The following is a 15,098-nucleotide window of genomic DNA, read 5'->3' on the forward strand; positions in this document are numbered from 1 at the left end:
TGGCTGACGTTGCCGACGCCGTCCGTCCGTCCGTCCTGTCCCCACGTGGCGAGAATTCAATGCCGCACCAGCGCCCGAGTCCGCGCAGGCAAAAAGGGGAAAGAAAAAAATCCCGAGCTGAAAGGCTTCTACGAGTCCCCAGGGGGAGGAGTGACTGGTGTTATTTTTAACAAAGGCGCCGCCTGGTGACCATGGAGCTGTCGCGTGGTGGCGTGGCCGCGTGGGAATCCTTCGCTTGGACGGATGGGGAAGTTGGGAGGATGCATGTCTGAGCGCATGGAATGCTGGGAGCTGCCATGTGGATAGATCATAGGGTTCTATGGATATACTAGCATCACTGCCGCAGAGTGATCCGACGGGTCTCAGAGTCTGGCCTGCCCGTTGTCGAGGAGGAGAATTGGTGCAGTTGTGATGCCCATTTGGTATATATAGGGTGATGCAGGTTTCTGCATATGAACTTGAGGGTAGATCAACAGTAATACATGCTGTCAGATATTGCCGACAGAGAAGCCATCATCAATTCAGCATGATCCTCGCCCGTACCCTCGCCGTGGCCCTCCTGGGCTTCGGACTGGCCTGGGCCACTCCCATGTCCCGCTCCACCCGCCGCTCCCCAGAGCCGGCGAGGAAAGATGGCAAATACTTTGTCAGCCCCCATGTGGCATTCGACAACCACGCCTCGTGGACGTTTCTAGGGGACAGTCTGCCCGAGGGCCTAAAGATTAGCGACTACCAGGTGCAGGACACGCACGTCTTTGTCCCGGACAACGTCGCCGTGCACCATGGATACCTCGAGCTTCTGGTAGGTGGCGGCCAGACCGCCATGCCGTACAAGTGCAGCGAGGTGGTGACGGATGTCGACAATATCAAGTACGCCAGCGTGCGGACTGTGGCCATCTTCTCGGAGCCGGCGGGTGTCTGCAATGGTGAGATGCCCTTTTGATTCAGATTGACCTATATCCATGGAACTAACAGACACCATGGTAGGCATCTTCTTCTACGAGTCCGACAGCCAGGAGACAGACATCGAGTGGCTCTCCGACCGCTACTCGCGCTCCAACAAGGGCATCCGCCGGCTGTGGCTCACCAACCAGGACGCCGACCTCGACGGCAAGAAGACGTCGCGCAACATCTACCCGCCCGCCCTGGCGACCAGGCTGGAGCACGAGTACCGCATCGACTGGACCGAGGGGCGCGTCCAGTGGTTCCTCGACGGCCTGCAGGTCTGGGAGGCGACGACGGACGTGCCCAGCGTGCCCGGGCCGTGGGTGTTTAACAATTGGTCGAATGGGGATAAGGACTGGTCGGCGGGACCGCCGGCCAGGGATGCGGTGTTTAGGATCCGGTCTATTGATATGTATTATAATACGGCGTGAATGGGTTGTTTGTTGGTCTCTGTGGTGTGAGATTGCATGGAACTCTGCATGGTGTACTTGGCACTGGTGATTCTTTCTTTGTTACTTGGATTCGTCTTACATATTTCTTCCTGTACATACAAAAAGAATCTGGCTGTTAGTCATACCGGAGCGAAGGTTGTGGTGAGTGCGTGTACTATTTCTGGTGTTATTGAAGACCGTGAATCTTGGTGCTTGGTGATAATAGATCCTGCATTAGCTGAGTCCTAGGGGGCAGGAATCTGTGCTGCTATTTGTGTCATGGCCCTCTCCTCTCATGTCTTACTTACATACCGGACAAGCTCATTTGTCCGTTTACCGTCGCCTGGCCGGAACTTTGAGAAGGCCGAATTACCACATCACAACTGTGTCAATGGCTGAGGGTATTTAAGGGGATTCCGATGCGTCGATATGTCATCTTTTATCTGTATCCAATTCATATCCATCAAAAACCACTTATCCATCAACCAATCCACCAAACCCTCAAAATGCCCATCGACCACATCGGCCTGTGCGTCCCCCAGGACACCTACGAGCAGACGCTCAAGTTCTACACCGAGGCCCTCAAGCCCCTCGGCTACGAGGTAAAGATGCAGTTCGGCCCCTTTGTCGCCGGCATGGGCCCCAGCCAGGCCACTGTCGAGGGGTACAACCAGGCCGACTTTTGGCTGACCGGCGTGCCCGTGGCGCCGAGCACCATTGTGCACATTGCATTCCGCGCAAAGGGTGGGTCGTCTCTTGCTTCGGCACCTGGGTGATTTGTAGTTTCATGTTGGACAGGAAAAATGCTGACCGGATAGACCGTGCTACGGTGGACGCGTTCCATGCGGCGGCCCTCCAGAGCGGTGCCAGTGACAATGGCGCTCCCGGGCCTCGGCCGCACTACCACGCCAACTACTACGGCGCCTTTGTGAAGGATGCTTTTGGGAACAATATCGAAGCTGTCTTCCACGAGGCGGCCTAGTTGTATTAGGGGCTATTTGTGTGGATCAAGTGTTGATTGGGATGTAGGCGGGTGTAAGCAGCGCGACTCTATGTCTTAACTAGCTGTTAGATATGGTGAGCGGGAGTATGGCTGGGATTCGGCGGGATACTTGAGCCATCATACATTGATAAGCAAATTGACACTTGACCCTGCAAAATTAGATAATGACGCCCTATATTTTCGGGATTTGGTGAATGGTGATGGGAGTATGCTTGTGGTCGGCGCGGTTTGAACCCCTCCTTTGTTTCTCCCGAGTAGTCTTAGTATGAGACGAACAACTTACCGTTTTGTCAGCGGCCTCCGGATAGGACCGAAACAGAAAAGTGCTGTACCAATTCGTTTCATCTTGCCGCCGAAGGAAGCGCCGTTTCGGGAAGCGTCTGAGGACAGGGATGATGGAACACGTTTGGATCCGTACACGGCCGGCCGTGTTTCTAACCGCCAGCCACCTAGACCATGATCACAGTAGAGACAAACAAGCATGGCAAAAGCATGGCAAAAAGATGATCGGTTGAGATCAGCGCTCCCCGCGGTAAGCTCGGGCCATCCCGATATCCAGTACATGGAGATGTATCTGCACGTCATGCACCGGTGGCCCTCTGGTCAATTTAAGGTTGCTGCACGGGGGCGGCTACGACGACGCATCAGCTGACGGCATCGAACGAGCTCCCTGGTAAATATGGACGAATGACAGAGACCAAATATAGTGGTTGGCATTCTCGGCTCTTGGAATGGGGGTCAACAGTGCCGGTTTATATGGGGCCTCGGAGGCGGACTCTCCGCAAATACCCAAACCAGGATCACCACCGGCCGGGTCGCGGGCCGCGTTACTGGCACGGAGTCACTTCAAGGCCGACCTGCACCAAGTAATTGGTGGAAACAGCCTTTGGGGTCAAAATCAGGGCCCCTCTGCTGTTTCGAATGCCTCGAGATGACCATGTCAAGAGAAGATGGCGGCTATGCTCCGCCGTGGTCGGCTCCACTGCCCAGGGGAGGAACATGTATAAGAAGCTGGCGTGTCCGAGGTAGCAGCATCTTTCATCATTGCCAATTCCCATATTCAAACTCTGCTTAGCATCACCATGCGGTCAGCCTGCTCCCTGGCCGTCGTGGCCGCGGCCATCCCCTCGGCCCTGGCGCACTACAACTTCGAGGCCCTCATCGTCAACGGCGAGGTCACCCAGCCCTACGAGTACGTCCGCCAGACGACCAACTCCAACTCGCCCGTCACCGACGTGACCTCTGCCGACATTGTGTGCAACGCCGGGGGCAACGACGCCGAGATCCGCGCCAAGACGCTCACGCACGCCGTGGCCCCAGGCGACGAGGTCGGCTTCGACATCAACTCGGAGCTGGGCCACCCGGGCCCCCTCTACGTCTACCTCAGCAAGGCGCCCGACGGCGTGTCCGCCTCCGACTACACGGGCGACGGCGACTGGTTCAAGGTGTACGCGCTGACGACGAGCGCCATCGACGCGGATACGGGGCTGTCGTGGGCGACCTTCCCCGGCACCGGCGGCGCGCAGAACTTCACCTTCACGCTGCCCGAGGACCTGGCCCCCGGCGAGTACCTCATGCGCGGCGAGCACATTGCGCTGCACGGCGCGGGCGAGGTCGGCGGCGCGCAGTTCTACATGGGCTGCGCGCAGCTGTCCGTGTCCGGGTCTGGCAGCGGCGCGCCCGCCCCGACAGCCAAGTTCCCGGGGGCGTACTCGGCCGAGGACCCGGGGATCCTGATTGGCATCTACTGGCCGCCGCCGCAGGAGTACATCTCGCCCGGGCCGGGGGTGTGGCCGGAGGACTGCGAGGACCATACGCTGAACTCGTGGGGGGCGGATAGTGATGGCAACTGCAATGCCATGCCTTAGACGGTGGATGGGTGGATGGGTGTGTATACGGGCGCATGGGTGGTGTATATATGGGGTTGCATGTACATAGCGGTGGGTGGTCGGTAGGCAGAGGGGTATACTTGCTGTCTACCGGGCAGCTCAATGCATTCAAATTGACCGTTTGAGATTTGCGTTTGCCTTCAACATGATGACCTGAATTCCTGACAAGTTTCATCCCGGAGACCCTGCTCTTGCTGGCCGATCTACCTCCGAGTGGAGCCCCGAACCCGGCATCCACCCCGAGCCCCCGACACTCCGCCGGGACGGGATTTGCATGCGGCGAGCTATCCAACAATTTCCCAAACATATTCATTTCCTCGTCTAGCAATAATCATAGACCCAACCACCCTCATGATCCACCACCACCCTCCATCTCATACAGCTGCGGCACCAGCTCCCCCAGACACTCCCCCAGCGCCCTCCACCGCATCCCCAGCACCTCCTCCGCGCCCCTCGCATCCACCCCGTAGTGCAGATGCGCCTCCCTCCTCCCCGGCTGCCCCAGGGGTATCCTCCCCTTCCCCAGCCTGCTACCCTTGGCCACCGCCCTCCGCGCCTCGTCCGCCACCTCCTGGTTGCAGTACACCCCCGCCGCCAGCAGGAACCTGCCCCCTCCGGCCTCGCTCCTCTCCAGGCTCCGCACGTGCGCACCCGCCGCGTCCCGCACGTCCACCCACACGGGCGCCCTCGTCGGCGGGAGAGCGGCCGCGTCCCCCCCCGCGGCGCACACCACGGCGTGGACCAGCGCGTTGCTCGTGTTGAGCTCCCCGGCGGACGACGGCACCGCGCGCGGGAGGAACGGCCCGAAGACCATGCCGGGGCACAGGCTGACGAGGTCGAACCCGGGCTGGCGGTCGCGCATAAACTCCAGGGCGGCGCGCTCGGCGACGGTCTTGCTGGCGCGGTAGGCGGTGGGCGCGTCGGGGGCGTGGACGCCGTCGGCGTAGGTCAGGGGGCTCCAGTCGTGCTCCGAGTAGGTCTTCCCCGGGCGGGGCCCCGCGGAGGCGTCGTAGATGCAGGCGAAGCTGTTGGTCTGGACGACGCGGCGGACCGAGGGGAGGAGGCTCGCTGCGGTGAGGAGGGCGGTGGCGCCGCGGACGGAGGGGGCCATGAGGTCGCGGTCGTAGTCGGTGGCGGAGTAGGTGAACGGGGAGGCGAGGTGGAGGATGGCGCTGGGGGAGAAGGGCTGGAGCTGGGAGAGGTAGGCGTCCGGCGAGGTCATGTCCTCGACGACGACGAGGGTCAGCCGGGGGTCTTGGGCGTGGACGTGCCGGACGGCGGTGGCCTTGGCCTGGGATCGGACGGTGCCGATGACCGTGTAGCCCTGCTGGAGGAGGGCGGCGATGCAGTGCTGGGCGATGAAGCCGTTGGCGCCCGTGACGACGACCAGCTCAGGGGGCAGGACGGGGGCAAAAGTCCTCGACGGCATGGCGGCGGTATTTGATATGGCTGGTGTGAGTTCTGCCTAGTATCTGAGATGATATGGCCAGGTCAGGGTAGGGAGCAGGCACAAGAGCGAGGTCCTAGCCTCATTGTATAGCCATCGAGACGGGCCAAGGGTAAGCCCACACGACAGGGTCATGAATCATGACGACAGACACGCCTTCTCCGTCCGATGCCAGGGGACCACCAGGCACCGCCGTAGAGATGGCGAGCATGCCAACATGCCAGGTCACGACTCACCGAGGCACAGGGTGAGCAAGTCGTATAGGCATGTAGCTCGCGGGGTGTGGAGTCGCGCAGCCGTCGCAACTTGTGTAACAGGTTCCGTCTCCATCCTGTTGCCACGCCGCGGAATAGCTCAGACAACCCGGACACTCGGGATGGTTGGTCCAATTACGAATACTTGCAGGCTATCCCCGTGTATCCGTAGGTCCCGCGGACACGGGGAGGCAGCTGTCATCGCGTCAGCCATGGGCCATTGTGTCGAATAGCACCCAGGATGGAGTTGTGAAGGCGAGGGGCATGTTCCACCCCCCGTCGCATCCGGACTAGACATATCATTATTATTATCACCGCATTACATGACCACACCGCCGCCGCCGCCGCCGCCGCCGCCGCCGGGGCGATAATGGCCAGCCACGCCTTTGCTTTTGCGCCGGGACTAGATTGGGTCCGCGGTCCCGTGTTCATACCACCATTCCCTACCGTCGGAGCACGTACGAATAACATGGCAGTGATTGGCACCAGGTGGCTGGCTGGCCGCGGATATTAGCCGAGGGCTATCCAATAGGAGCCGATCAATACTCGTAATCTTGTCCCTTTCCTGTCAGAAGCACAGGAGCCACGAAATATATATGTACATAGTATATATATTATTAGTCTACGTATGTAAAACCAGGATTTGTCTGATCCATCTAGCCGTTCCTCTCCTCCAATCTCGCTCCAGCCTCGCATGGTTGCCACCTTGTTCTCATTTCTCGGCTCATACGGTGTCCTCGAGCGGCATCTCCTCCAAGTTGGTCATCTACATGACGCCCGCGCCGTCGCGTGTAGGCTCTTGCAGGGTGACATGTGCTGCGCTGGCAACAGCCGGCACGAGGACCATGCGTATAGCCAGCCGTCCCAGCAAGCTATCGACTGGCGCACGGACCCGGCATCGTCACCACCACCGCGCGATGCCACCCAAAATCGATAACAGCGCTGACCGGCATAGACATATACACGGTTGCGAATCGCCACAGCCTAGAAGCTTGCCGTGATAGGCGACGGCACCATGACGAGTACCGGGTCGGCGCACGGCGGCAGACCAAGCCGCTGGATAAGGGCGTCCTCAGAGAACATGGCAACGGTGTGGCCGTGGGCATCCGGCAAGAGTCTTTGCTGTGTGGTGCGTCGATCTCGCCAACAAGGACGACATGATTCGACACCTGGGACATCTCCCTCGTGGCGCATAACCAGGCCCCTCAGAACACAACCAGCCCATGCATCTCCTCGTACCGAATCTTGGCCCAGTTCACAACCTCGCCCGTCCCCTCCGCCAGGTCCCTCCGCCGCCACACCCGCTCGACCAGCTCCCTCGCGTTGTACACGTACCCGAACCCGCACGTCCGCTCCATGACCATGAGCCTGTCCTGCACCACCACCCGCTGCTCCATCCGGCTGCACGCGCCCCCGGCCATGACCAGCGGGAACAGCAGGCACGTCTCGAGCGGGCTCCCGTAGCGGATGTGCTGCACCCCGTCGAGGATGCCTTCGACGCCGCGCGTCGCCTGCGGGTCGTGCACGTCGTATCCCTCGACGATCTGGTGCAGGCGCAGGCGCAGCGCGTGCTCGAACGCCGTGGTCGCGTGCAGCGCGTCGTCGTCGGCCGGGGCGAGCGTCATGACGGCGCGGCTGACGCCGCCGTACTCGTACGCCCAGCGGTTGATGCGCTCCTCCACCTGCGCTGCCTCCTCGCGGAAGAGGGCCTCCGAGGGCCCGTCCACGCGGTTCTTGCGCTTGTCGGCCAGGCTGTTGATCTGGTCCACCAGGTGGAACAGCTCCTTGGGGATGCCGTACACGGCCGAGTCCTCTGCGTCGGCCGAGGGCGTCATGCCCTCGACGGCGGCGGCGTCCCGGGCCTCCTCCTCCATGAGCGGCGGTCGGCACGTGGACACCGTGGCGGCGGAGTCGAGGAACCTCGACAGCCGGAGCAGGAACTGGTACTGGCCCGTCCAGAGGTCGCCGTGCTGCCGCCGCAGGGCGGCCAGCAGTCTCTTGGCGCCCTTGAGGTGGAGCTTCCAGCCCTCGCTGGTGCCGTCAAACAGCTCCGTCATGCACAGCAGCAGGCTGCTCACGAGGGCCACGTCGGCGCTTGTCCGGTCCACGTGCGGGAGGAGGCGCGCCAGGGACTGCGTGGCCTGGCTCTGGTGCAGCAGGCCGCGGTTGCCCATGTTGGGTTGCATCTTGCGCCAGTGGTTGCCCGACAGGCCCAGGATACAGTGCAGCACCAAGTCGTTGGACTGGGCCAGGGGAAGCAGGTAGCTGGTGTATGGGTTTGTGGATGTGTTGGACCGGCGTGATAGGAGGGGCGACACAATGTGGGAGTAATGGTTGAGAAGCGCGCGGTCGTGTGGCGACGTGAGTTGGGGCAGTAGCTGTGGCACATACAGGGATAGCGATGTAGGATCGGGCGGATCGGGCGAGTTGTGGTTGCTGATGGGCGAGATCATCTCGTACCACGGCGGGGATGTGATCATTGGGGACTCCCAGGTGGCCCTGGCATCATAGTTGACGATCCCCGACTTGGCCTGGGCGTAGGCCTCCTGCAGGCCGTCGTTCCTCTCGATGAACTCCTGCTTGACGCTCACGGGCGAGTCCAGCATGGGGCTGTGCTGGCGGATGGGCATCTGCGACATCTGGCCAAACGGATCGGACAATGGCACGGGGGTCGCCGTCACGGGAGTAGGCAAGGCCATTGGCAAGGTCATCATGATCTCCGTCGTCACCGGGGGACGATTCTGACGCACCGCCGCCTTCCCCGTGGCCTTGCCCACAGCTCTCTCCCTCGCCTTCTCGGGCGGCCACTGGCACTCGAGGCACAGGCGGCGACAGTCACCACACTTGGGCTTGACCTCGTCGCACTTCTTCTTGCGCTGCTTGCACATGACGCAGCCCGTCTGCACGCGGCGGATACGGGCCTTGGGGGCGTCGGCGGCAAAGGCATCGTCGGCATAGCCGGTCTCGGGGGTGTTGCGAGCACGGCAGGGCAGGCTGAGGCGCGTGCAGCGCGAGCAGGGCAGGTTGCCGTCGCAGGCCTGCTTGATCTGGGCGCAGCGGTAGCAGACGGGGCGGCGTTCGGTCGTCATGGCGGCTGGGCGGCTGGGCGGCTGGGCGGCTGGGAGTGGGCGTGAGCCTGTGGCAGGGTGGCGCTCGAGGACAAGGTTCGTGGAGCTTGGGGTCGGCCGGTTCGAGGGCGCTGTCGGAGGGATGGAGGTCCTACTCGACCGGATACGCAATTGAAGGCATGAAGTCTGGCTTGGGCGTTTGGAAGCTTTGAGGGACGGGGGGGGGATCTGCAGAGCTGGAGAGGGTCTGGAGATTGGACCCTGCGGGAGGGAGTTGCCAAGGAAGTCGAAGAAGTTGGGGGACTGTTGGCAACGGGAGAGTTCGATCCGTGACACACGCAAGCTCTTGTACAAGCTGGGGACGTTTGGGGTGGCTTGGCGGGAGTGGCGGCTGGGACCCTGGGGGGGTCCTCCAGTGGCGATCGGTTGGCACAGTGGCAGCCCTTTAGGCTTTGGCAGGCGGTCCGAGCCCTCCCCCAGGTGCCATCGATGGATCCGTCAGTGGAGGAGGCGGGCCGACGGGGGCTTGGGTGGGAAAGGGGGGGGGGGGATTTTCGCTCTCGCAGGGCGCCACCAGCTGGACCTGGAACTTGGAAGGCCCATCAGGGGCACTCGGATCTCGCTCGCCGACACCGCCGCCCTGCAGTGTGCACTGCTGGATATCGTCACTGGATCAGGCCCAGCGGGAGCCACGCGGGGTTTGTAGCGCCTGATTGGCCCCCCGACGCGCTGGACAGTGGACAGTGCAATCACACGCATGTCTCCAATTCATTGAAACCTGGAAGTGGCAGGTTTCCACGACCGCTGGCTCACACCGACATACTCCTATTTCGACTCTTCAAACGCCCGTGTTCCCAATCCCTCCCCACGTGCGGAACCCGCTGGAATCCTTGGAGGTGGCGACACTCCCTCGATTGACTCTCGACCGTAACCGATGGAGCGACTCCTCCAGACCACGATGACGATGATGGTCTTTGGCTACGACGACTTGCCCGTTCACTGTCCATAGCCACCGCTCACGGGACGCGCAACTGAGACCAACAGATCCACCTCATCCTTTTGTCTTAGCGGCAGGGCCAATCATCCACCCACCGACTCGACTAAAGCGCTCAACTCGGCGGCCTCCTGGGCCACAGCTGTCACCTTGCTTGGCATCTTTGCCAGGTGAGATGGCGCGGCAAACACGACGGCAAAATCCGTTGGCTTGGTGCAACAGCAGGCGGCCGCCGTGTATCAAGACTACCAGGACTCAGCACCGAGTCCAACCACCTCGTACGGGCGATCCCACAGCTAGGTGAAGCTGTCCTCACAGCGTCGCAACGACCTGGCCCAAGCTCACACACAGTTCAGCTCCAGTGCGCAAGCCGGATCTCCCTCGCCGTGCGGTCGATGAACTCCCTCGCCTGCCACAGGTCCTTGTCCATGTGCATGAACGGGTGCGGCACGCCCGGGAACCGCCGCAGCGTCACCTCGGTGCCCGCCTCGGCCAGCCTGCGCGCGTACGCCTCGCCCTCGTCGCGCAGGGGATCCGCCCCCGCCGTGTACACGACTGTCCTGGCCAGCCCGGAGAAGTTGGGCGCCTGGAGGAGGTTGACGAACCAGCTAGCGGCGTCGGCGTCGGCGTCGGCGTCGGGGGCGGCCGTGGACGTGGACGTAGGCGTGCGCTTGAGCCTGTCGAACCAGGCCAGGCGCGCCCAGTTGAGCGTCGGGGCGTGCTCGTTCTCGCGCATCGATGGCCAGGGGGAGTCGGCGGCTGACTCGTACTGGGAGAGGTCGTCGATGACGGGCGTGCCGACGGCCACGAGCTTCAGCGCCAGTGAGGCATCGCGGGCGAGGTGTGCCATGGCTAGTGAGATAGCGCCGCCAGCAGACACGCCGCCGAGGGAGATGCTGTCCTGCAGGATGTTGAATTTCTCAGCTCCGCCCTCGTGGATGTGCTTGATGGCTGCCCAGCTGTCCATCATGGCGGCCGGGAAGGGATGCTCAGGAACCAGGCGGTATGCCACGTCGACGACCACAACGTTGGCCTTGACGCACACATGGCGGCAGATGTGACCCTCGGTCTCCAGATCGCCCAGCCCCCATCCTCCGCCATGAAAGTCGATGTGCACTGGCCACGGGCCCTTGGTTGCCGGTTCGTACACCCTAAGCGGGATCTCGGTACCGTCGTCGAGCGAAAAGGTAGTATCATAGACCCTACCCACCTCTGGTGCAGGCCCGGTGGCGTAGCTGTAGAGCTGCGAGTAGTTGTCGCGCAGCTTGCCCAGGTCGATGGGCTTCATCGGCGTGTTGGCGACATGCTGGTTGTAGAGCTCCTCAAAGACGGGGTCCAGCTTGCCCGCCATGGACGGGTGCAGGGGCTGGAGTGCCTCATGTTTTGTGTCTGATGCCATGCTGGTGAACTCTGTATGTGGAGGAACGTTCTTCCTGGCTGACATATGCGTCCCTTCTCTTAACGAGTGTAAGGCCTTCTGGTGCCGGTCAAATTTATGTCGTTGTGGTAATACGTATCAAGTTTGCCATCTCCTGCAGCAATCCGACGGTGGTCGCAATGCGGGGTCACGCCAATTCGGAGTCGAGCCTTGATCGCCGCTCGCTTTGGCCAATGGACGTCGCTCGGATCTGCAGCCGTTGATCTGACTGCATGACGCACAGGAAACACAGGCCACTGGGGGGCTGGTCTCTTGGTCTTGGGGCTGTCCAGCTTGTCAGTGGTATAGAGCTCTTGAGGGTGGCTGTCGGAGACCGTGCACGACTTGAGCATACATGGATCAGAAGACGACAATGGCGACTCCCCAGAAGCCCGTCATCATCATTGGCGCTGGAGTCGTCGGCCTGACGCTCGCTCACGGCTTGGCCAACGTATGATATAACTGCATTCATCGTCGATACTTTCCGAAGCAGCTCGCTGACGGCTGCCAGGCCAACATCCCCTTTGAAGTCTACGAGCGCGAGGAGCTTGGCAAGCCGCGAGACCAGGGCTGGGCCATCACCATCCACTGGGCCCTTGTCTTCCTCCGTCGCCTCGTCAACGCTGAGACCCTCGCCGCCATCAATGCCTCGCAGGTCGACCCGGAGGTTGCGCGCAACGACACGGGCAACTTCCTGTTCCTCAACCTCGCCACCCTCGAGACCAAGTTCCGCATCCCGCCCAGCGAGCGTCGCCGCGTGAGTCGTGTGGGGTTTCGCGAGGCACTGCTCTCCGATCCGCGCGTGGCTGGACGTGTTCACTGGGGCAGGCGTCTCGAGGGTATCCAGGCCCAGGATGCCGGGGTGAGGGCCCAGTTCCAGGATGGCAGCCACATCGAGGGAACCATCCTCGTGGGGGCCGAGGGCACCAACTCGCAGACGAGGCAGTTCCTCGCCCCAGAGACCTATCGCAACCAGCCCCTCGATGTCAAGTTTGTCGGCGCGGCCGTGAGCATGACGCCGAACCAGGTCAAGCCCCTGCGCGATATTGATCCGTTGCTCTTCCAGGGCTGCCACCCGGATACCAGCACCTTCCTATGGATATCGACGCTTGACACGCCCGCCAACAACGGCAGCAAAGACTCGGGCGGGGAGCACTACAAAATGCAGGTTGTCCTCTCGTGGCCCGTCAAGACCCCCGCTGATGCCCACCTACCGTCGTCATCCGCCGCCTTGGCCGAGGAGATGAAGCGTCACGCAGCCGACTTCCACCCCACGCTACACGACGCCGTCAACCTCATCTCCGAGGAGAACACCCCTCGAGAGATCATCCTCCAGGACTGGCCGTGTCTACCGTGGGATAACCGCGGGGGTAGGGTGACGCTGGTGGGCGACGCCGCGCACGCCATGACCATGTACCGCGGCGAGGCGGCCAACCACGGCATCATGGATGCGTACCACCTTGTTCGTGCGCTGAAAGATGTGCGCGAGGGGGCGAGGGGGCTAGAGGAGGCCGTGGATGGGTACGAGGCGGAGATGAGGGAGCGGACGAGCGTGGCGGTCCTGTGGAGTCGCGAGGCGTGTGTCGGGGCGCATGACTATCATGGATTGAATGAGAAGTCGGCGGTCCTGAGGAAGAGGGATATCAAGCTGCCGGTGGTAGAATGATGGGGCGAACGGATTGCTCATATAGTATCTAATGTGATGCCACCTCTTAGATGTCTAGTATAAGCAGATTCTACACATGGAGATAAGAAGAGACTAATTCAGGCTAAAACATTCTACGCTGCTCATCTGTGTTCCATCTTAGTTCAATATCCTCAAGATGCAGTCGTACCAGTCTCTGTCTCGCTTAAGAAAGGTCCTTTTGACACGTGCATGATGAAGCCCTAGGACGTAGCAGAGGTCAACAGCAAGCATCTCTCAGCTCTGAAAGTGAACTTACATTTTTATTTATAATATTTTCCATGTCATGTAAGCCTCGAGCTCGACAGAGCAGGCATCTCGGCCTATTTCTCGGATTATCACCCACCACGCCGTACTGGTGCTGCGAAGCAACCCCTCATCCCGATCCCCTTTTCGGTGCGTTGCATGTCATGTCAGCGTAGATGGTTACACGAAGCTTACCGGTAAGCTTGTAAGCTTGGGTGGTGCCGACCAAGACGAAATGTGTGCTACCTATAATATACATTGGTCACCGCTGGTTCATGGAATGAGAAGTACTTAAACTTGCCATTGTCACTGCTCTTTGCTAGCATCCGTGTACTACATCGACAAGCATATTTATCAACCTCCCCTTTGATTGCCCCAACATGCCCTATCTCAGACTCCGTGACGGCGCCGACCTGTTCTACAAGGACTGGGGAAACCCCAATGGCCAGATCGTCACCTTCTCGCACGGCTGGCCGCTGAGCAGCGACAGCTGGGAGAATCAGATGTTCTTCCTTGCCAACCGGGGCTACCGGGTTATTGCGCATGATCGTCGTGGCCATGGACGCTCCTCCCAGACCTGGGACGGCAACAACATGGACAACTTTGTGGACGACCTCGACGAGCTCTTCCACCACCTCGACGTGAAGAACGCCATGATGGTCGGACACTCGCACGGCGGAGGCGAGGTCACGCACTACCTTGGAAAGCACGGCACCAGCCGCGTCACCAAGGCCGTCCTCGTCGGCGCCGTCCCGCCCCTGATGCTCAAGACGGGCGCCAACCCCGAGGGTCTCGAAAAGTCCGTCTTTGACTCGTTCCGCCAGGCCATGCTCAACGACCGTGCCCAGTTCTTCCTCGACGTCCCCACTGGGCCCTTCTTTGGATTCAACCGTCCTGGCGTGCAGAGAAGCGAGGGGCTGATCCGGAGCTGGTGGCAGCAGGGTATGAATACGAGCTTCAAGACGGCGTATGATTGCATCAGGGATTTTTCCGAGACAGATTTCACGGAGGATCTTGGGAAGATTGATATTCCTGTGCTTGTTCTGCACGGCGATGATGATCAGGTTGTGCCTATCGAGGCAGCGGGTCACAAATCGGTCGAGCTCTTGAAGAAGGGCAGGCTAAAGGTCTACCCGGGGGGTTCCCACGCGATTCACAATATCAATACTGATGAAGTAAATAAGGATCTGCTGGAGTTTCTTCGTTCCTGAACTAGCACATTATTCAGGCGGGAACTGCTGTTTCTAAAGCCATGGAAAAATATCAATAGGATCAATCTCGATTCAGGGTCTCTGGGAAAGCATCGTCTGGGCATTTAACAATGTGTGACGAGGGCCTAACTAGATACTTCCTTCGCCCCATAATTCGCTCCTAAAACCACTCTCGTTCCATAATTCCATCATTTCTGTGGGAGAGCATGGCAAGGGGCAACCCACATATCCATACGTCAAGACCTAAGAAGTATCGAGTGCCAAACAAAATACCAAAAAGGGTACAAAGATTTTTCATCCATAAATTTCACACACAGTTGAGGGTAAACTGAATCTGATTTGCGTCATCAAATAACTTTTCTCTCTGATCGAAAACCGAGATTGAACAAGGTCGCTTGAGCGGCGGTAGCTTGACATAATGACCAGGCTGCCTTCCACTGCCGGGTCATAATCGGAGAGAGCATGTGGGCCTCCTGGAAGGCAGAGGAATATCTGACGAATGCATAAAG

The 15,098-nt window shown here is 60.4% G+C and overlaps 8 protein-coding genes across 8 annotated transcripts; 5 read left to right on the top strand and 3 right to left on the bottom strand.

Annotated features, from left to right (window-relative positions):
- Positions 1–526: 526 nt before the first annotated feature.
- On the top strand, positions 527–1,376 carry ACO1O0_007589 (concanavalin A-like lectin/glucanase domain-containing protein; the record flags this gene model as incomplete). Its single annotated transcript, XM_083196959.1, has 2 exons — positions 527–926; positions 988–1,376. The coding sequence occupies 2 exons, from the start codon at positions 527–529 to the stop codon at positions 1,374–1,376; spliced, it is 789 nt and encodes a 262-aa protein (XP_083048167.1).
- Positions 1,377–1,882: 506 nt separating this feature from the next.
- On the top strand, positions 1,883–2,358 carry ACO1O0_007590 (VOC family protein; the record flags this gene model as incomplete). The annotated part of the gene is made up of 2 exons (XM_083196960.1): positions 1,883–2,120; positions 2,195–2,358. The coding sequence occupies 2 exons, from the start codon at positions 1,883–1,885 to the stop codon at positions 2,356–2,358; spliced, it is 402 nt and encodes a 133-aa protein (XP_083048168.1).
- Positions 2,359–3,461: 1,103 nt separating this feature from the next.
- Positions 3,462–4,247, top strand: ACO1O0_007591 (glycosyl hydrolase family 61-domain-containing protein; the record flags this gene model as incomplete). Its single annotated transcript, XM_083196961.1, has 1 exon — positions 3,462–4,247. The coding sequence occupies one exon, from the start codon at positions 3,462–3,464 to the stop codon at positions 4,245–4,247; it is 786 nt and encodes a 261-aa protein (XP_083048169.1).
- A 370-nt stretch (positions 4,248–4,617) lies between these two features.
- On the bottom strand, positions 4,618–5,697 carry ACO1O0_007592 (uncharacterized protein; the record flags this gene model as incomplete). The annotated part of the gene is made up of 1 exon (XM_083196962.1): positions 4,618–5,697. The coding sequence occupies one exon, from the start codon at positions 5,695–5,697 to the stop codon at positions 4,618–4,620; it is 1,080 nt and encodes a 359-aa protein (XP_083048170.1).
- Positions 5,698–7,174: 1,477 nt separating this feature from the next.
- Positions 7,175–9,058, bottom strand: ACO1O0_007593 (uncharacterized protein; the record flags this gene model as incomplete). Its single annotated transcript, XM_083196963.1, has 1 exon — positions 7,175–9,058. The coding sequence occupies one exon, from the start codon at positions 9,056–9,058 to the stop codon at positions 7,175–7,177; it is 1,884 nt and encodes a 627-aa protein (XP_083048171.1).
- A 1,325-nt stretch (positions 9,059–10,383) lies between these two features.
- ACO1O0_007594 (alpha/beta hydrolase) lies at positions 10,384–11,430 on the bottom strand (the record flags this gene model as incomplete). The annotated part of the gene is made up of 1 exon (XM_083196964.1): positions 10,384–11,430. The coding sequence occupies one exon, from the start codon at positions 11,428–11,430 to the stop codon at positions 10,384–10,386; it is 1,047 nt and encodes a 348-aa protein (XP_083048172.1).
- A 391-nt stretch (positions 11,431–11,821) lies between these two features.
- ACO1O0_007595 (FAD-dependent oxidoreductase) lies at positions 11,822–13,114 on the top strand (the record flags this gene model as incomplete). Its single annotated transcript, XM_083196965.1, has 2 exons — positions 11,822–11,899; positions 11,960–13,114. 2 exons carry the CDS (start codon positions 11,822–11,824, stop codon positions 13,112–13,114), a joined length of 1,233 nt encoding a protein of 410 aa, XP_083048173.1.
- Positions 13,115–13,758: 644 nt separating this feature from the next.
- On the top strand, positions 13,759–14,589 carry ACO1O0_007596 (alpha/beta fold hydrolase; the record flags this gene model as incomplete). The annotated part of the gene is made up of 1 exon (XM_083196966.1): positions 13,759–14,589. One exon carries the CDS (start codon positions 13,759–13,761, stop codon positions 14,587–14,589), a length of 831 nt encoding a protein of 276 aa, XP_083048174.1.
- Positions 14,590–15,098: the final 509 nt, after the last annotated feature.

This window comes from Amphichorda felina, assembly GCF_050947745.1.
Source record: "Amphichorda felina strain 45539 chromosome Unknown scaffold_7, whole genome shotgun sequence".
Classification (NCBI taxonomy): domain Eukaryota; kingdom Fungi; phylum Ascomycota; class Sordariomycetes; order Hypocreales; family Bionectriaceae; genus Amphichorda; species Amphichorda felina.